Source organism: Lemur catta, chromosome 15, assembly GCF_020740605.2.
Source record: "Lemur catta isolate mLemCat1 chromosome 15, mLemCat1.pri, whole genome shotgun sequence".
Taxonomy (NCBI): Eukaryota; Metazoa; Chordata; class Mammalia; order Primates; family Lemuridae; genus Lemur; species Lemur catta.
The window spans coordinates 10,927,155-10,948,144 of record NC_059142.1 but is presented as its reverse complement, the minus strand read 5'-3'; the positions used below and the strand labels follow the sequence as shown (position 1 = coordinate 10,948,144).

Here is a 20,990-nt window from a genome sequence, read left to right as displayed (position 1 = left end):
GCTTAAAAAGAACATATATTCACCAACGAAGTAGAATGTTTAGGCTCTGTGCATCCATCATGGGTCTGAACAATGATAGCCCCAAATGCTCATTTCCCCAAAGGTGACAGGGCTCTTGGTGCCAGCCTCCTAGGGAGCTCCTGGGCCATCACCTGGGCATCCAAGCAGCACTCCTTGCACCCAGAGCTCTCAGCCTTTTCCGAAAGCTGAAAGTGTTCTGAAAGCACAGAGAGCCAGAGGATAGGGGCTCAATGAGTTTCTCCAGGGCCAAGAGGACTGAACAGCAGAGGCCAGGTGGCAGAGCTGTCTGCACGCAGCAGCCCTGCGGTTAGGCCCACCACATTCTGCCTGCTGCCCTTGTATCCTGGACCACCTGCCTCGTATGCGAGGACCCTGTGCTAGAATTGGGCCTTTCAGAGGCCCTATGTCCTGTGTACTCACATGAGAGGCAGGTGCGCATGCCACAGCAGTAAGATGAGCTCCTGTGCAGCCCTGCTCCTCCGACATCTTCAAGATGTGCTCTTGCCAAATGCAGCATCTTTTGGAAGGGGCAGGTGGTAGGAAGAGCCCTCCCTGGACAAGGAGTTGGAACTCTGACTTGCTGCTAACCAACCTTGGGACTTTGGGCCAGTCTCTCCATCCATGTGGGCCCCAGTTCCCTCATTTATAAAATAAATGCACCCTTGACTCCTTTCTATGCCAATCATCTTTCCAAGGAAATTGGTGGACAAGCAGCCATCGGGCAGTTCTACCTCCCATGCACAGGGCTGTCCCCATTGCCCTGCCCAGTCCTGTGGCACTACAGTGGCCTGACGGGCCAGGGCCCCATGCACTTCGAGAAAGAGGCCTTGCTCACTGCAGGGGCCCAGCTCCCCAAACGCCTGAGCCTGTGCAGTCAAGCCCTGTAGGAGCTGCGATGCTTGTTACACTGCACAGCTGCCTTGATACTCACTGACCTAACCAGCTTGCATATTTGATCTCCAAACTATATGCAAACAGTTCTTCAAGATCGTAAGTTGGGGCCAGGCGCCGTGGCTCACGCCTGTAATCCTAGCTCTCTGGGAGGCTGAGGCGGGCGGATCGTTTGAGCTCAAGAGTTCGAGACCAGCCTGAGCAAGAGCGAGACCCTGTCTCTACTAAAAAAAATAGAAACAAATTAGCTGGACAACTAAAAAATATATATACATAAAAATTAACCGGGCATGGTGGTGCATGCCTGTAGTCCCAGCTACTCGGGAGGCTGAGGCCGGAGGATCGCTTGAGCCCAGGAGTGTGAGGTTGCTGTGAGCGAGGCTGATGCCACAGCACTCTAGCCCGGGCAACAGAGTGAGACTCTGTCTCAAAAAAAAAAAAAAAAAAAGATCATAAGTTGGTATAGCTCATATTTCTTTAGGGCTTGGGGTTTGTGTAAGGTTTGTGCTCAGTTTACATTAAGAAACACCAGCTTGCAAGAAGGACAGGAAGTGACATTAGAAGTGACAGCAAAGGCCTTCCATAGATAGGGCTTCCCTCTAGGGACGTTTTTGTTTTAGGATGTTGACACCGCACATCACCTGGCTGGCACGCACGCACACAGATTTTCTCCGGCAAGCTTGCCAGCTTAATTTGTCACATCTGAGTCACAGCTTGACATGCATGTGAACAATGACTGGAGCAAGGTCGCTGCAGCCCCCAGCACTGACGGAGTCCACCCGTGAGGAGACCGGTCATGACCGGAGCTTAACGCACAGTCTCAACCCTTTAGGAACTTGCCTCATCGGAGCGAGCGCGCCGGCACGCCGAGCAGGAGAGGGACGAGCTGGCCGATGAGATCGCCAGCAGCGCTTCTGGCAAGTGAGTCTCCTGGTGGCAGGTGGGGAGGGGCAGCTTGGCCCTGTCCTCGTGGGCCGTCTGCGGTTCTCCACCCTCGGGCTGCGGAGGCTGGGGGTGTAGGAGTCGGTAGCTGGCTTGCTCGCCCACGCAAGGGCTGGAAAGACGCCGCACTGGGGCTGCCTCAGCCGCTGGCTGTCAGACCCCTGCGCCAGTCCTCCTGCCAGCCTTGCACACACCAGGGAGCTCCGGACACTGCACTGACCGCTGCCCAGGCCTTCACTCCCACCCTCATTAGGTTCCTTAGACACGCCCTTTCTCTCAATCCATTTTTCATTAACAGTCATTATCTTTGATTCCCGTTAAGTTGATTTCTTCACTTAATTACTAGACTGAGGGTCCATCGTGTACCTTTCTGAGCATGCCCTGTGCAGCTGGAATTTTATCCTCAGTGCATTGGAAAACCATTCAAGAGTTTAAGCGAGAGAATGCCGGATCTTGGTTGCATTTTGAAAGGTGGCCCTGGCTGCTGTCTGTGGAGAACAGACAGAGACAGAGGCGGCAGAGGGAGGCCAGCTGGAAGGCAGAGATGATGGGCCTCCTGCGCAGGGTGCAGACGAGGGGTGCAGAGAAGGGAGTGGGGGTTGGAGGTATCGTCAGCGGGACCTGTGGATGGACTGGGACATGGTGCAGGGCAAAGCGAGATGCCTGGAAGGATGCCCCGGTTCCTAGCAGCAGGCTGGGTAGGGGGGCCTCCCTGAGTCTCCCCGTGCTGTGTTGAGCTGGTACTGAGCTGTCACCACCTCCTCACCCCGCCAGGTCGGCACTGCTGGACGAGAAGCGGCGTCTGGAAGCGCGGATCGCACAGCTGGAGGAGGAGCTTGAAGAGGAGCAGAGCAACATGGAGTTGCTCAACGACCGCTTCCGCAAGACCACTCTACAGGTGGCCCCTGCAGCAGCCATCACCTGGGAAGGGTTGTGCTGCCCCCTGGCACAAGTGACTAAACCTGTCTCCTCTCCAGGTGGACACGCTGAATGCAGAGCTAGCAGCCGAGCGCAGTGCTGCCCAGAAGAGTGACAATGCGCGCCAGCAACTGGAGCGGCAGAACAAGGAGCTGAAGGCCAAGCTGCAGGAACTAGAGGGTGCTGTCAAGTCCAAGTTCAAGGCCACCATCTCAGCCCTGGAAGCCAAGATTGGGCAGCTAGAGGAGCAGCTTGAGCAGGAGGCCAAGTAAGAGGTTTTGCTGTCGTAAACCAAAACCCACTGCGTTATCTGCTCCGGCCAGGCTCAGTCTGTGTGTCAGAGGGCAAAACACACACCCTTTGCCCTTGGGGGGCTGCATGGGAAGAGACGGCAAGAACAGATGACCAGAGTGGGAGACAGAAAGTGGTGTGGGCTGTAAGAGAAGCGCTGCAAGCGTTTGGAGGTTGGAAGGACAGACAGCCGCTGCGAGCTGTCTGGAAAGGCTGGACTTTGCCTGTCAGCTGCTCCTGGAATCAGCTGAGGGCGATCACACTGTGCCCATGATCTCCTGGGCACCGTAAGTTTACATCTCTACCCAAAGTCGATCTCCCAAGTTTGTGGCATCACATGAAATGTTAAAATTTGTCCGCAGAGAAGAAATGCAACATGACAAAAATAAAAGCTTTTCTTCTCCCACAGGAATGGATTGCTTAACAGTTTCCATCCTGTCATATTAAAGCCTTCTGAAATGCATGAGGAATTGCACAATACAGCTTTTGGCAGACATTTACAAAGCTGTTGGCTCACAGGCTGCCAACGCTAGAGCAGACCTTCAAATTCACCCTCTGGCTGGGGAGCTCAGAGCCCAGAAACGCAGGGCTCTGCTCAGAACCCCACATCCTCCCAGCCCAGCATCCCCAGACTCCCACCCACTCTTGGACTCCATGAGACTACAAAAAAAACAATCACAGGTTTGTTTTTAGTTAGAATTAATGTAAATCACCCTTTCAGCTGACTCTGTTCCTGTCAGTTTTTGTGTAACATTTGTTAAGGAACAAAAGAACTTTTTCTCTCTTCCGTGGAGTTGCCTAAATAAGTTACCTCTCCTTCATGTGGAACAACATAGACCTAGCTAGAAACATGGATTTGTTTGACTTCTAACCAAAAACTGTGTGTGAGGTTTGCTTTTTGTTTTCAGTTTTTTTCCCCAGTGTTAGCTGCCAAAGCCCCTAGCACCATAGTAAATTCTGAAGCAAAACAATCACTTAATAAATTGAGGTTTTGTGTGTTTTGTTTTCCAGGCTAAAAGGTTAGGTGATTAGAGTAAGCAACTGAAGTTTTTGTCTTCAGAAAGTCTGTGCTCAGCACACCCGACTAGCTCATATGTAGCATTGCTCTCAGACCGCTGAACAAAGGGAACAGTGCTTGCGTGTGCAAGAGGAATGCGCTTTTTCTGCCTGTCAGTATTGAGGGATACGCTAAGGGAATTCCTATTCTGACCAGAAGGAAAGTTTCAGAATCCTGTCATTCTTTGCAGACATTCATTGCAGGATGACTTTCCACAGTGGTTTGTCTTTCAAAGAAAAAGGACTTTAAAAAATATTTTTTCCAAAACTGTTCACTTTCATAGGGAACGAGCAGCTGCCAACAAACTAGTCCGCCGGACGGAGAAGAAGCTGAAGGAAATCTTCATGCAGGTGGAGGATGAGCGTCGGCACGCAGATCAGTATAAAGAACAGGTACGTGCGGAAGGCAGGGCAGGGGGGCGTCCTCCACCTTGGACGTGCTCCGGCGAGGGCACTGCGGGACAGTGAGCCCGGCGGTCTGCACGGACCAGCAAGAGCAAGAAAATGCTGCTGGAAACTCTTAATTCCAGTGTTTCAGCTATTAATAACGTGCTGCCCCGTGTTCCCAGGGGGCACTCAGTGCACAAGATACACAGGAGGGTGGCGGCAGCAAGGCGGGAAGGCTTTGAAGTGTGAGCTTGTACTGAATTTTGAAGTTACGGGTTTTCTCCACTAGAACGTACACTCCACGAGTGCAGAAACTTCTGCCTGTTTTGCTGTTATCTCCCTAACGCCTAGAACAACTAGACATGGCTGGCAGTCATGAAACCTTGGCTGGGTGGAGGGGTGGATACGGAGACGCTGAGTAGCGAGTGAAGAGGAAATGAACATACTGTATACACGCGGCCCGAGTGGTCTTCCTTGCCCGTGTCCAGATGGCCTTTCCTGGGCCTGAGGGAACATGTTGCAGGACTTTGTACCGTGGTCAGGTTTGCAGTGAATGTACTGCGGGGAGCTCACTCCTGCCCCCCTCTCTGCTGTGGAGAGAGGGATTCACCGGCTTGGCCCAAACCCTCCCCTACTGTGGTCAGGTAACCTGGCCTTCCCTTCCCACGCCCACCCTCAGGGCCTGGCAGCACCGAGGGCAGTGTGGGTGGGTGGCCAGGCCCCGTGTGGCTCGGGAGTGCAGCACCCAGTGGGGAGCCTCTTCGTCCTCACGCCAGGTCTTCCCAGAGTGGCCTTGCACTTGAGTCCAAGCATAATGTCTGAAGTAGCCACACTTGCAGGGAGGTGCAAAAATGCAGTATACGATCTCCTGGGGTTGGGGCTTGTCCTGAATTGTTGGCTCTTCTGCATTTTGTAAGAATAGCAATTCCCTTTCACAGTCCCGTAGGTTACTTGTGGAAAGATACTAAATTATGTCATTTTTCTGCAGAAAACTCACAAGTAAAAACAGGGTTTTAAGTTTTTTAGAATTTCTTTTAGCATAGTTTACTGTGTAGACACTGGCGCCGCTGAGAGTGGCACCGGGCGCAAAGCCTTAGGCCAGCCCCACTGTGTGCGCACGTGTGTGTGCACGCGGGTCGCAGGCAGCGGGCTGTGCTGACACACTTGGCCTACAGAGAGGCTGACACGGGGTTCACAGTTTGGTTTGTCTTGGTTCGTGTAACTTCCCCAAGATGGAGAAGGCCAACGCCCGGATGAAGCAGCTGAAACGGCAGCTGGAGGAGGCGGAAGAAGAAGCGACACGTGCCAACGCCTCCCGGCGCAAGCTGCAGCGGGAGCTGGATGATGCCACCGAGGCCAACGAGGGCCTGAGCCGCGAGGTCAGCACGCTGAAGAACCGGCTCAGGTGAGCGCCAGCGCCGTGGGCCTTTCAGACAGCTGCTTGGGGGCTTAGCCTGGGGCTAGGGCGTGGCTGGTCTGAGGAAGTTCCCATTCTTTCTCTTTCTCTTGAATCACTTGTTCAAGATGTCTGACCTTTTTAGCAGTCCTTGGGGAGAATAAAACGGGAACAGGCCATTTTCCCTGCCGTTCGCTAGGGACCACACCAGTGCCCCGTGCAAGGCTAGGTCAGGTGTCCATCCGTGTCCAGACGTCACTAGTGAGGAGAGATCCCAGCCCCCGCTACAAAGCAGGGCGGGAGCCCCTCGCAGGAACTGGCGCCGGCCCCCAGCACCCTGCTCCCCGCGCTGCATCCTGCCTGCGCCAGAACAGCAGGCTGGGGGGCTGCGGCACACCGTGGCCAGTGGGCACATTTGCTACAGCCAGCAAGCCAGAACTGATTTTTACATTTTTAAAGAGTGGTGAAAAACACAAAAACAAAGCAAATGCAGCAGAGCCCCTGTGTAGTCCATAAATCCTAAGTAAATTATTTGGTGTCAGGCCCGTTACAGGAAAGGGCTGCTGGCCCTGGGTTAGCGGCGGAGCTCGGCCTCACTCGTCTTGCTTCCCGTTTCTCCCACAGTCTTAGGTTGAGGCAGGCCGTGCCCGGCTCTCCGGGGCGTGTGTGCTCTGCCGCGGGGCACCGGAGGGCGGGAAAGCAGGAGGCCCGTCCACCGTGCCCACCCAGCACGGGGCACTAGTCCTGAGGACAGGCCGCAAGTGGAAGGTTCGGTGACATTAGGCAGTTGACTAAGGGGACAGCCGCGCGCTCTCATCTGCTCACCGCACTGTGCTCTCTGTTCCCTCCAGGCGGGGCGGCCCCATCAGCTTTTCCTCCAGCAGATCCGGCCGGCGCCAGCTGCACATTGAGGGGGCTTCCCTGGAGCTGTCCGACGATGACACGGAAAGTAAGACCAGTGATGTGAACGAGACGCAGCCGCCCCAGTCGGAGTAGGGTCCGGGAAGCCAGAGGCGGCAGCACTACAGCGGGACACTTAGGAACTCACCGCACCAGCTGCCTCGCGGCTCCTGCAGTGACAAGTCGGCGAGCTACGGGATTCCTTCCTGAAAGATCAACTGTGTCTTAAGGCTTTCCAGCCTACGCATACTGTATCCTGCTTCAGATTTAGGTACAATTGCTCCCCTTTTTATATATATACACACACAGAACACACATATTAAACAGATGGTTTCATCATTGCATCTATTTTCCATATATTCATCGAGAGACCATTTTATAATACATGTTAAGAGCCCTTTTTAAAACAGAAAACTCCAGACCCTTCGTTGCCAGTCGCTGGGTTATTGGGGCAGCCGTGGTTGTTGCTGTCGCTCTGCATGCTCTGTCATACAGACAGGTACTTAGTTCTGTGTTCATGTGGCCCTGACTCCTCAGCCACGTCAAGTCTCTTAGAACATTGTGGAACCTAAACTGCACTCGTATCTCTCATTTCCTTCCAATAACAATCAACACGATTTCAGTAAGCAAACTGTGAAGGGGGCTTTGGAAAGATTAGGAGGGGTGGGTTGGATTGGAGGAAGCAACATCCATTTGGGGTTAACGTGCCCGTCCCCCAAGGGGTGGCTCTGCCCCTCTAGTTGGTGGTGTCCCCGCATCTACTCATGTGAACTGTCCTTGGCCAGCGCTGGTCTATGCATAGAAAGGGTGTGGCCACCATGCAGCTCAGGCCCCAGGTGGCAGCTGTCAGTCACGCAGACTTCCGGACCCACCTGGCTTGGCCTGTGCCCTCCTCCCTTTGGCAGCAAACAGCTGCGGGCCCCAGGCGGGAGGCAGCGGAAGGCCCCCCTCGCCAGCCAGGCTCTCGCGCTGACCTTGCAAATTCAGCCGCTGCTTTGAGCCCAAAATAGGAATATTGGTTTTGTGTCCAAGGCTTGTACCAAGTTTGTCAGCGAGGTTTCTAGAACCTCAAGAACAGATGCCATCTTCCTGAATGTTGACATGCCAGTGGGCGTGAATCCTCTTTCATTTTTCCTTTTCCCTTCCCTTTGGACAGTGTTACGGTGAACATTTAGCATTCTGTTTTTGGTTGATAGTTGAGCAAACTGACATTACAGAAAGTGCCTTAGACACTACAGTACTAAGACAATGTTAAATATATTATTTGCCTCTATAACAATTTAATGTATTAAGTTGACTGTGCTTCATATCATGTACCTCTCTAGTCAAAGTGGTATTACAAACATTCAGTGACAATGAATCAGTGTTAAATTTAAATCCTTGATCCTCTGCAATGTGCTTGAAAACACAAACCTTTTGGGTTAAAAGCTTTAACATCTGTTAGGAAGAACTTGTCACATGGGTTTGGAATCTTTGATTTTTCCCCCTTAATGAATTGTACTGGCTGTTGACCACCAGACACCTGACTGCAAATATCTTTTCTTGTATTCCCATATTTCTAGACAATGATTTTTGTAAGACAATAAATTTATTCATTATAGATATTTACGCCTGCTCTATTTACTTGGAGAACAAAGCACCCGTGGAGAATTAAACAGACCTCAATAAACAAGAATAATCATGTGAACATGGCATCTGTTTTCTCACCTTCTGTTCTCGATTTCCCATCTGGGATCTGAAGTATCGTAGCTGCACAGATTTAAATACTGCCACCAGGCCCACTGTCGCTGAGGGTGCTGGCTCCCAGAAATGGTCAAACGACAGAGTAATTCTCCGGGCAGGCTCAGCTCCAAGCCCTGCACAGTGGGCAGACGCACTGGGCAGCAAAAGACCACTGAGGGGCAGGGCCGGCTGGAGACCCAGCTGTCAGGGAGCAATTTAGGAGGGTTTGGGTCACCAGCCAGTGAAACTCATGACTGGATTAGAGCATTTTAGGAGGCCCAAGAAGTTTCAGGCTGCATTTTCAGACAGGATGTGCACTGAAGATGCTTTGAGAGGATTCAGGGGAGGCCCAAGGGCAGCCTCTCGTGTGGACCAGCGAGGGCTGGAGAGAAATCCTAGGGGAGCAGAGAGTCACACAGAGGATGCAGGTCTTAGTCCCTACCGCTCTTAAGTCAGGCTGGTCCTGGTAGGAAGGGGTCTACAGCTGGGCTGCTTGGCAGCGGTGGAGACGTGAAATGGCCAGACGTGCTCCCTTTCTCGTATCACTGCTGTGGGAGAAGAAAGGTGAGTTGTAGGTACCGAGTTTCAACTAGGCTCTCACCTCTGCATCCAGTATCTTAGTCCAGGAGTTTGAAAAGTAAGAATTCTTCCCTCCTGGCTGGTCTAGCTGGTGTTGTTTCCCAACTACTCAGCCTACCTTGAGAAACATAATCTCCATGGACTGAGTCCAAGTCCTGATCCCACAAAGGTGCTAACTAGAAGGAACCTTTCTTCACTAAACAAACCGCCACTCTGTGGTCCAAGGAAAGGTAGTTCGTACAGCCTTTGTTGGGCATTTAGCACAAGGAAGACTCTTTGTGGCAGCTGGGCTTTGAGTGTGTCACAAAGTCAAAGAAGCTGGCCAGCTTCCACCCGGCCGGAAGCCGTCCTGGGGTTTCATCAGGCTGTCGTACGAGCTGTAAACGCTCTGCGCTTGCCACATCCCAGGAGCTTTGTTTTAGTGCAGACATTAGGGGACTCTTTTAAGCTGCCTGCATTGGTAGGGATAACACCTATTTCTAGCCTGCTGGCTTGAGGGTATCCTTCCAGACCCCTAATGACATCAGAAAGACTCTAGAGCCGCTTACATCTTCTGTCACCAATTTTCCTCATCCCTGGAAACCAGCTAAGATGAATTTGGGGCTGTAAGGCCAGGTTGTTCTAAGTCAGCCTTCCCTGTGGCTCTAGGTGTGACTGACCCAGGGCCCCTTCCCCTGGAGCCAGTGGTGCTGAGGGACAGATACGTCCATGTCAAGACTGGGGAAGAAAAGAGCTCAGTTGTCAAACTCTAGGAACCACCCCTCACCCCCTCTTGCCCCGACCCTTACCCTTTCAAGGAAAGGAAAAAAAAAAGCCAGCACAGGCCATCGGTTGTGATCTAGAAAGTGGAGAGGACAGCTGAGCGTGAAGCGTGTGGCCGAGACCCTGGGGAGACCCCCCACACACACACGGAGTCATTCTGGGAGGGACGCACAAAAGCACCTCTCCCTCCCCACCTTTCTGGGGCCACATCTGTGCCAACAGCTTTCCCAAATCTGGAGTGTTTACCAAAATGCCGCCCTGTGCCAACTGTCAGGACCAGACGGGGCAGTCTATTTCCTTCTGTAGCCACCTGTCATTTGGGAATCTAGAAAATCATGCAAAGTGTGTCATTCTTATCAGAAATCTAATCTGAAACTATTGAAAGGGCTAAATTTACGTCATGATGCCAGTTTTCAAAGACCATGTTAACTGTGAGTACAGTGCCTGTGTACCTACCGCGTGCAGAAGTGCGGCCAGGTCCCTCAGCCCCTGCCAAGACTAGAAATTCACGTTGGATTCATTCCGGCAGTGAGGTCTGTTTATTTTTCAAAATAGACCGATAATGATCTCCGTGCCAGCTGACTGGATGTCGCGAAGCCTTATTCGAGCTGAAACATGACATAATCGACAAACCGGGTCTGACGGAAACACCCAGGCAGGCGTGGCCTGCACCAAGGAGGTGCCTACTGCCTGGCCACGCTCTCACGGGTGTCAAATCCAATGCATCTCATAATCGCAGTCAGTGGATGGCATTTGTGATGGCATCGCCTCACTCCTCCTGGCAAAATCAAAAAAGCCCACCATCAAAACTTGCAGAACAGGACCCAGCAGCTTAGAAGAAAATTCTGGAGCCCACAGTGGAACACAGCACAGAGGACGGCAGCGCTTGGGAAAACACGGCCGAGGACCACTCTGGGTCAAAATGGTTCAGAACGTCAGATTCACAATGTGAATCTTTAGGACTCTCCCCCATGTGTCCCTTTGTGTATATGAATTAAGTGGGATGTGATGGAAATCTGGCTAAAGAAGTCTATGAGCTCTTTCAATAAATAGAAAAAGTTTAAATGATAAAAGCATTTTCATAGCACCAACTGGCCCATTTTTCTTAACGGCTCACAAAATAAAGGTGTGTCTTACGATTACTGGTGTCTGAGATTCTGTGAAATACGCTACACTCTCCTCAAGAGGTGGCCTGGGAATCTGCATTACTATTTCCCCAGGTGAGACTCAGCAGGTCCTTGGCAGCTCAGGGAGCCACTGCCTTGTGCTGCTGCTCAAAAATCTTGACTTCTCAGCACAGGTCTCCGGGCCAACATGGGCAATGAAAGGAAATCAGTGTCATTATTTCAGTCAATTTAAAAATGAATTTGGGCAACTTTACAGATATATTTAGAACCCACAAATACTAAACTATTGGCATCCTTTCAATTTCACAGCTGGTTTTTTAAATAAAGTTGCAATTCGCATGTTCATCTATTTTGTGTCCTTTTGGCATCAGTCATTTTCAGTCTTGTGCATTAGCACCGCTGTACACTTACGGGGCTCTAGGGTGTCCTCTTCTGCCGCTAAGTTGTCATAACCATTCCTGACCACCAGACATTTACATCATCGCTATTGAAATGTATTTGTTCTTACCACCATGGGGTATTATCCCAAAAGTAGAAGGAATTTTTATAGCTTATTCCATTGTTAGGTTGATTCAAGACTTACAGAAACTAATATAGAGACATGAAGAATGTAAAACTGTACTTATTTCCCTAAATCCTGGGTAACAGTGGGATTAATTTGCTGATTTTTTTTTTCCAGTTTAAACAATCACCTTTTTTGAATACAAAACTTTCTTAGCTCTGCCATCTACTGAAGGGAGCAGTAAGGCTCCGAGCCTCCTTCAGACGTCACTGGTTAAAAACCTGCTGCCCAGGCCCCGTCCCACCCCCACCCCCAGGCTTTCACCTGCAAATCACAGCCGGTTAATGGAGACAGCAGTCAAACTTGACACCAGATTAGAAAGTCCCGCGCAAGTAAAAAGGTGAAATCTCTGCTCACTGTGCATCACGTTTCCCTTGGGAAGGCTTCCTGAAGAGCCAACAGAAAACAGAGTTCCTGTGAGTGCAGACTGGAGCATGACAAAGAATGACCCCAAGTTGTGACCCCACACAGCACAGAGCCCCCTGGGCCCCCAACACCAGCACTATTAGCTTTGCTGTTACCAGACTTGCCTCTTCCACATGCACCATCTTTAAAGGAAGTCTATTTTGTTAATATTTACTCAATTATTGTTTCTTCTTAAAATTCAAAAAGGGCTACTGTATGCCTATATAACATTTTTAATAGTCCACTTTTAAAGACCACTTTTCAGGTAAGATGCTTTAAGTCATAGGAAAATGATTTATAAAAATGACTCCTCTCCCCTCCCAACCCCATTCTTAGGAAAGAATCAAGAACACATCTATTTTTTTAAAGCCACACTGGTGTTTACAATTTGTTTTAACCTTTGAGGGAAATCAAGAAAACAATCCATAAAGGAAGAGCTGGAGTGTAGAAAAGGCTCATCTTACCATCTTCCAGACAGTGAATCCACTGGCTGTCCGGCCCCGTCCCGCCTGTGGCATGTTCCGGCTGCAGCAGGGCAGGTGGTTCTCAGTTTGAGCCAGGGAGGAGGGCAGATCTGGCTACCGGGTGCTCCCTAAAGCTGTGGCTCCACTCAGACACCTCCCCTTTCTTGAGGTGCCAGCTTCCACATGGCTCTAGGAAGACGCACACTAGTAGCATCTTGGACAGCTGCTCCGAGAGGCCGAGTCTGCACGCCCCCGCAAGTGCAGGACTTGGGGAGGAGGGAGGCTGGATGGACCGGACTCCTCCCACTGCAAAGGCTGCGCTGGCCCCACAGCTCACCATTTCCAAGCCTCAAAACCTGCTCATCTGGGACAGAGCGTGGAAGTCAAGGCCAGTGAGGCCTTGATTTGGAGAGGCTCTGCAGAAAAAGATACTGGGCTTGTTCCCAAGCCTGGCTTCGCCAGGGGCTGGCCATGTGAGCCCAGGCAAGTCAATCCCTGGGCCCACCGTCTATCAGCTGAGGAAAGAGCGGCACATCCTGCTCTCAGGGCTCTTCTGCATAGTTCTCACGTGCCGCACTGTGACTCAAGCTTCCAGCTTTGCTCCTGGCTCATGACTGTGTTGGTGGGGAGTAGTTTCCGGCCACTCTGGGCTGAGCGAAAGTGGAGCCCTGGCTCCTGCTCTCAGCCAGGAAGACATCTAGGGATGGGCAGAGTAGCTGAGATGGAAACCAGGAGGCCAAGAGGCCTGCCTTCCTTCACAGCTGGGAGATCAGCCCCGTCAGCAGAGAGGGCCCAGCTCAGGGAGGACCCCTTCCTGAGGTTTCAGGGAGAGCCAGGCAAAACCGGCACCCACACCCTAGGAAGAGAACCACACGAGACACTAGCTAGACAGGCAAACAGTAAGTAGTAAAACCCATGCCAGGTAGCACATGCTCTCTCTGAGCAAGTACAGAGTAGCATCTTGCGCCAAATAATCCAAACAGAAAGTGGAAGATGAGGCCTGGGGAGTCACCAAGTTTCCTCATGGGGACATATGCCAAGGGCTGCCTCAGCCATAAAAACCAAAAATAAGTAAGAGTCAGCTCCCAAAGGGACCAGAAACAAGCCCAGCAGCGCACCGCTGCCCTTTCAGGCACTTGGCCCACACTCTCCTGGACCGAAAGCAGTGGTGACGTCTGGTGAGTGACACGTGGGCCCCTGCAGCCAGGGCCCCTCCTCCAGCCATCAACTGACAGAAAAGTCTGGACGAGAGGAGCCCAGGGTGTTCAGCCGCAGAGGCACCGAGAAACCACTGGGGAGGCGGGCTCCAAACGTCATCTGTGCTTTAGCCAGAGCAGCTCCGCGTGTTGCGTTTTAGATTTGGGGTTCCTGTATAAACAAAGAGGTCTGCTAAATGCTGAAGCCTCTGATCTAATCCAGTCCTTCGAATGACGGCCGGGAAAGCAGCGGGGATCGCTGCATGTCGGTGAGAGACCCATGAGCCGGCTCCTCGGCGCTCTGCCGGCGCCGCTGCGCACAGCACCCGCCGCTGCGAGTGCTCAGGAGTCAGCTTAGGACAAAATCTCCAGAACTAATAGATTTCCTGCCCGTCTGTTAACAGAGGAAATGTTTGAAAACGTGTCCTACTCAATGTTCTCAATCATTTAGGATTTTGATTCACTTACTTATGGCTTTAAACTATTAAGTACTGCCTGCTTATGCCGTTACAAGCCAACAGTGCTCAGCACCTGACCTATTCACTCAGACTCCCAGGTTATATGTTCCTCAACTGCCCACCTTGTGTCTTGCTACCAAACATCTGGCACCTTCTCTCACTTGCTAGCATTAACCTGAGGGATGAGGAGAGAAGCCAGATCTAAGTTACGTCTAATCCCAGAGCAACGTTTGCCATGAAGGGCAGCACAGCTGGAGGACCGGCTCCCAGAGCCGCCCCAGGTACTCCATGACCTTGAAAGCTCCTCCCTCAAAGTCCTGGTCCTTCCTCCCTGATTTTCACATGGGGTCCGGGCCCGTCTCCGGCTGCTCCTGGAAATCACAGCCAAAACTAGAAACCGGCACCCAGAGCCAGCACGAGAGCTCTGCTTGGGGCGTAAGACATCCCCCGAGGCCACCTGACTCTTCTGTGTCCCATCCCACAGCTGCTGTCCATTGCATGTACCAACTCAGGGCTGAAGTGACATTTGAACCTGGCTCCAGCTCTGCTCTCACAGATGGCAGGAACCCAATAAAGCAACTTCAATCGTTTTTTTCTGTGAAATTTATTGTTTCCACATTAAAAGACTTTTTTTGAGGGGAAGTATTTGTTTTTAACCACATGATGATCCTATACAGCTGCCCAGAGTAGGACACCATCATAAGTCATTAACATGCCATATGAGTTCTGAATAAATAAAAGCTACAAAGCCCAAGTTATATACAAATATCTTAGGCAATAATGTTTACAAACCTATGTACAAGAAAACAAATGTAAACAGTAAATGCAGCATGAGAGTAATCACGGGGTGCACAGGGACGACCGCTTTTGGTCAGTCTGCCCCCAGGAGCTGGCACCAGCCAGCCCTGGAATCGGGCCGCTCAACCCTTTCTAACACAACTGGACGGGCCCTCAGAAGAGAAAACAAAAATGCACTGAAGATGTCATTGAACTGAAGGACCAGGAAGCTGGCGAGAGGTTGCTCCCCCTTCCTCCGAGTCCGAGGCACCCGGAGGAGGAGACAACACAGAGGCTCAGCCTGTGTGTGTCCAGGCCCACGGGCTCCTGCCATCTGGGGCTCCGACGGGCACTTTGCTGCTCTGGGAGGCAAGTGCGTGGAATGGTAACTGCCTACGTAAAATCAGAAGGTGTAGAAAATGTTCCCTAATTCAGTAACCTTCCTGACTCTGCCAGAAACAGGCCCAGACTGTGAGGGGTGGAGCTGGGGGACACATGATCGTGAGCACTGAGATGCTTGGGTGGAAGCACAGGGGGAGGGCATACATCGACCTGATTTGGGGGAGAACTTCTAGAAGATCTGCAATGTCCTAAACACAACTAAATCCTATCAGTACAGCAGAGTGGGAGCTATGAGGCAGGTGAGATGAATGGGTACTTCTGCATCCAGTGACCAAGTAATACACGTATGTATCACCTTGTGACTCACAAAAGTGCAATCATGTGAAACCAACGGCACTACGGCGAGAAGAGAAAATAGCCAGTATTGATATCGCGCAGAGTCCTGGGGCTGGGCAGGGCCCAGCAGCCGCCACTGCATGCAGCCTGCCCTCTGCCAGCCGTGGGGAGGCAGACCGAGGGGCACAGGGCTGGGACCAGGCACCGAGGGGCGAGGCGTGGGTGTCCTGGGTTGTAGGAGGAGGGCAGGAGCCCCCACCTGGAGGCCGGGCACTCACACACTGAGAGGCAGCATCCCCGGTGCTGACGACGGGCGCGAGGAGCCCAGACCAGGAGGAGGAGGAGCTGGGTCAAAGCCGTTTACTGCCCTGTGGGGGTGACCAGAGCAGGGAAGGGAAGAAAGGGGGAAAGAAAAAGAAACTGTTATTTAAAATCACTGTACACACAACAACGAATTCATTAGCTTTCTAAAACTATTCTTCTTCCTGGCCCACGGCAGGGCCCTAATGGCCCTGGGGACAGTGGCTGCCTAGAAAGCACGGGTTGGTTAGAGACTTGAGAATTCCATAGTCCTGGGGAACCGAGACCACGTGACCCTTCCTGGCAACATCATCACACTGGCCGCTGCTGCTGCGGCCCTGATTTTTCCCGCCCTGATTTTTCCCGTAGAGCAAGTCTAAATGTCTGGCAATAGGGAACTAGTTAACTAATGGTACAACTAGACAATGGAATATAATACAGCCATTAAAAACACATTCCACAGTTTTTTAATAGCATAGGAAAATACTAAGAATGTAATTAATACTAAGTGGAAAAAAGAAGCAGATTACCGAACTATGTATGTTTAACGATGTGAAAGAAAAAGGCAAATGGTATATATTCTAGATTCTAGACTATGGCCCATTATATAGACATTACTAAGAAGCTAAATATAAAACACACATACTACATATACACACATATATATGTACACAGAATCATATATATCATAAAAATAAAATTTAACAACAGTTACTTTTCTTCCCTCTGGGTTGTGGTTAAATTTTGTTTACTACTTTATACTTTTTTATTATTTTTCCAAATCTCCTACAACATACATGAATATCTTAACAAGAGGGAGAAAAATAACATTTTAAAAATTGTTTAGCAAGCAAAGCTTTTCTCTGCAGAGTCGTGTGCAGGCAGCGCAGCCCAGCAAGGCGCCCACAGCCAGAACCCAGCGCCCGGAGAGCCCTGGCCCTGCCCACCTGGCAGCACAGCCATGGGTAGCAGCGAGGGAGTAAGAGAGTGGAGACCTGGAACCCCTCTCAGGAAGCCAATTCAGCCTTCCATCTTCTCAAACTTCCTAGGAAAATTTGTCCTGCTAACAATTTGGGAGACTCAGCCAACCACAAGGGGCTACACTGCAGCACACCCGCCCACCGCTGTCCCACCTACTCCTCAGAGGGGTTCAGGGAGTTGAACATAGACTCATGGAGAGAGGTTCTCTTCAAAAACAAACAAAACAAAACAAAAAGAGCCTGCAGACACATATTTCCTGCAAAGACAACCGAAGAGGTGAGTGTAACCTCAGAGAAACAGGCATGCGAATAGACTTGACAACCCTGTCTATTCTGAAGAAACAGAGTTTGTGTCTAAAGAAACTAAACTCCAAGTATATATTTGGAGTTTGAAATCAAGCCACGCACACAGAGACCGAGAGCAACAGGAAGGAGGCTCTGACAAATGTAATTTCTCTCTACTGTACACTATCCTGGATGTTCCCTTTTCTCTCTGGCCCGGGAGAGGTCTGATTTTTTAGCTTCATCACACTGGAAAGCTTTACACCACCCATCCCCATTCTCCCAAGGCTACATGCCTGTGCCTCTTCTGGGGCCAAGGGCCACGTCCTATTTGCCACTCTAGTCCTCATATAATAAGCTCCATCTGTCATTTGTCTGGCTAGTCCCAAAGTCCCTGAGGCCTGCTTCTCCTACCAACCTCACGTAGAACCAGGCAGGCCCCACAAATGGCCTCGGCTTTCAACATGTGAACCTCAGGTTCCCAGCCTCACAGATCTCAGTAGCAGGGCAAGTCCCCAAACTTGTACTGCAGACAGCCCCTAACTCGGTAGAAAAGGAGCATTGTTGGCTGTCAAGAAGAATCTGGCACCTGGTCCACAGAAACGTGCAAAAGCAGCAACCAGGAGGATGGATCCATGTGCGGGTTTAGTGGCTAGGACGCCAACATTTTCAAGTTAGATGGACCTTTAAGGAACATCAGGTTCCTCCCCCTTGTTGCACTGCTAAGGAAACCAAGGCAAGAGAAGGCCTAGGCATTAACCTGAGCTCAACCAGCCACACATCAATGGGGAAGTCAGGCCCACAACCTCTTCCAAATGCCCAGCCACCAGACTTTCCTAGCCTCCTCCGGTCAGGGCCACGTGATAATCCCCGGCAAGCAAGCACCCTGGGGCTGCCGGTGCGGTCGGCTCCAATGGGAAAGGTGAGCAGTGCAGTCCAGGATATAAAGGGAGAACAGTGGTGAGGTAAAGAAATGGGACTCTTGATTTGAAGGTGGGTGGAGCAGAGAGAGAAAGACAATTCCGCCAGGGTCCCACCTAGCATGTCTCTTCTAAGTCAAGAAGTGGGAAGTTAAAGACCAGAGGGAGATTATGGGTCTGGTGAGGTCCTTTCGGGGCCATGCAAAGTTGCACAATGGGGAAAGGCTTTTGAGAGAAGAGATACCTCTATACTCACCATGTTTGGTTTCAGGGAGCAGCAAAAGAGCCAAAGGGAAATGTCCCAGTGGACAACACAGGACTGAAGGAAGAGGGAACGGGCAGGCATGGAGATAACAGGTCTGGGACTCATATGTGTAAAAAAGGTTCCAGAGGCTATGACATTTCGTGATTTTACCACCAAAGGCTAGTTAAGTAGTCTGAAAAATAGAGAATCCAGCTATGAAAAGGTGTGAAGGTCAGGTGTAAAATGGCAATGGAAGACATGAAAGGGGGAAGAACCAATCAATGCACGCTTAAGAAGCTGGTCAGGACAATCAATCTAATGCAACAGGATGGAAACACATCTGTCCAAGATGCAAGGAAGGGTGCACCTGAGAGGGCAGGAGAGGAAAAGACAAGAGTGGGTGAGCGTTAATTCAGAAGAGCCCGCAGGCACATACTCCAGATCCATCTCCCTACTTCAGTGGGTAATCGCGCGCTCAGAGCAGCTCCAGTCCTCGGCTCAGGCTTTGCTAACTGAAAAGCAGTTCTGAAATGTAAGGAAGATCTTACACATGTCCCCATCTACTATTCCAATTTAATTTGGGAACACAAGCATGAGCACAGAGGTGAGGGAATGCCATACACAAGGCTCCTTTATCATTAGTGCCTAATTTGAGAAAACAGAAGCAACTGGGTCACAGGAAGAACTCCAGTCCCATGAAAACAGTCCAGTGTGGTCCCAGAGCCCAACAGTGAACCTTACCCAACTCCAGACTCAGACACCATCTGCAGCACCCCACCCCGTATCAGGAGTGCCACCCGGCACACTAGTCACAGCTGCCCCAGGACCACTGCAACTAATCTGTTCTTGTTTTACACAACTGAATTAATAATAATAGTACAGGCTCTTGAAAGCTCACTCATGGGCTGTAAGTTGGTTAAAGCTGAGTCAGCCACATGCAGTTAGTAAAACCAGTTAATGTGTCTTCCACCACACACCATGATTAAGAAAGAATGAAAAAGAACACAGCAAACAAATTCAGTTACCCATGAACAACGTGGGAAATATGACTTTTTCTTGCCTAATAAAAAAAAGGAAAAAACATTAAACAGTAATACAATACTATTTTCACATCGTGCCCTAAAATTACTCCATGCCCACCTACACACAGCCCAAAAGAAATCAGACTGGCTTACAAAAACAGGGCAAGTGACACATAAGAAACTAAATAAAAGTTATGGGGAAAAAAGAATGTTTTTGACAGAATCCAAGTGACTATAGCACACAGGAAATCTGTATCTTTTACAGGTGATATAAAGGCTATTATTGGTTGGAGGAAACATAGCAACACCTAGGAAGTAGGCACAGCAACCCACCTCTAAGGGGCTGCCAGAAGTGATTGCAGACTAGATAAAATCCTGATTCCAAGAAACCGTCGAACAACCAGAATTTACAAAGCATTTTTGAATCCCATAAAGCAATATACCTAGTTAAGCTCTAACTGCATCTGAAGATTGTGAGGGCAGTGGAAAGGTTGGGTGAACACATGTACACCCACACAACGAACATGCACACGAATCTACTTTGATTAACTCTTTCCCCCACACAATCCTCCTATGGGTTTCTGGCAGCACGAGTAAGCTCCAGAGTCAGTGCTGGAGACTTCTCAGGAGTGAGAGGGGAGGAGCAAGCAAGTGCTAGAGCCAAAGGCCTTTTTTCAAATGGGAAGCTTTTTCTCACGCTAAAACTACAAGCCACAATTCTACACTTCTATAAAGACTGAGCTTTCTTGTTTTAACCTGCCAGACTGTATAATAGATCTGGGAATTGTAATATTTCCCGCCCTTCCTTTCGTAGCTGGTACATACCATCTTGGTTTTTATCTAGTCAATAGGTTAGCAAGAAGAAAGGCCAGAGATAAGCCAGGCAGGCCAGAAGGAAGCCAGAATCAAAGCAAAGCAGCAAGGAAGTGAAAACACAACAAAGCCCACAAGAGAGTTATCCTTAGGAATAGGCAACTAGACAAAGATAATAACTCAAGCAATAGTAGGTTAATATTTCAGTGTGCATATATAATCCATTTATCACATAAGCTAAACACTTGCGCAAACGCCAGCCCAGAGGAGCATATTTAATTCTTAATAGAAACAGTACAAAATAAAATTTGTACAATTTAAAACCAAAATTAAGTGTCATCGGTACCTATGTCTATCGGGAAGCACACTTCCAGGTTCAGGTCAGGAGCCTGCACCTGCATCTAGGATGCCCCTGAAGGGAGTCAGAGCGCCCAAGAACCATACCTGGTTTCAGCTTACACTGACTCCCAGGCACCTCCCTAAGGGCTGGTTCGCTCCGGGCAATCCCTGCCCTGGTGCTCTGCTTCAGAAGCAGTAAGTCTGAACGGATGGTGTTATCCCTCCCTCACTGTGACTGTCCTTAGGACTTTCCAGACCCAAAAGCGTCTGCCCAACCAATCCATTTATGACTCATGCCTGTTCTCACATCATAAGGTGCCCGAGGCCCGCCAAGAAATATGATTACAGAGAGACTAGTAACTACTATACTGGAAGTAATTACAAATTGCAGGAAAAATAATGAGGCACTGTTTCTCAACACTCATGACTACCACCCCCAAACTTTCTCCATATCATTTGGGGAAAATGGCTACTGTCATGTAAAAATATCTATCTGTTCCATTTACCATTACAGTATAAAAACAGGGGCACTCCTCAAACTTGCCTGGAAATTCCTAA

At 50.2% G+C, this 20,990-nt stretch overlaps 2 protein-coding genes across 5 annotated transcripts in view; one reads left to right on the top strand and one right to left on the bottom strand.

Moving 5' to 3' along the window:
* The window catches only part of MYH10 (myosin heavy chain 10), a 137,706-nt gene extending 129,300 nt beyond the window's left edge, over positions 1–8,406 (top strand). The window contains exons 36-41 of the mRNA XM_045570234.1: positions 1,745–1,833; positions 2,629–2,752; positions 2,832–3,040; positions 4,404–4,512; positions 5,739–5,911; positions 6,754–8,406. Coding sequence (XP_045426190.1) covers positions 1,745–1,833; positions 2,629–2,752; positions 2,832–3,040; positions 4,404–4,512; positions 5,739–5,911; positions 6,754–6,898 — 849 coding nt within the window. The 3' untranslated portion in view covers positions 6,899–8,406. The remainder of the gene's footprint in view (positions 1–1,744; positions 1,834–2,628; positions 2,753–2,831; positions 3,041–4,403; positions 4,513–5,738; positions 5,912–6,753) is intronic.
* Positions 8,407–15,600: 7,194 nt separating this feature from the next.
* NDEL1 (nudE neurodevelopment protein 1 like 1) overlaps positions 15,601–20,990 on the bottom strand; it is a 46,140-nt gene continuing 40,750 nt past the window's right edge. For 2 of the 4 annotated variants that reach the window (XM_045570230.1, XM_045570233.1), the window contains exon 9: positions 15,601–15,900. In XM_045570230.1, the coding sequence (XP_045426186.1) occupies positions 15,807–15,900 (94 nt within the window). In that variant the 3' untranslated portion in view covers positions 15,601–15,806. Of the gene's footprint in view, positions 15,901–16,468; positions 18,452–19,283; positions 19,319–20,990 lie in introns of those variants that run through there. The other 2 variants (XM_045570232.1, XM_045570231.1) reach the window with 2 other exon arrangements.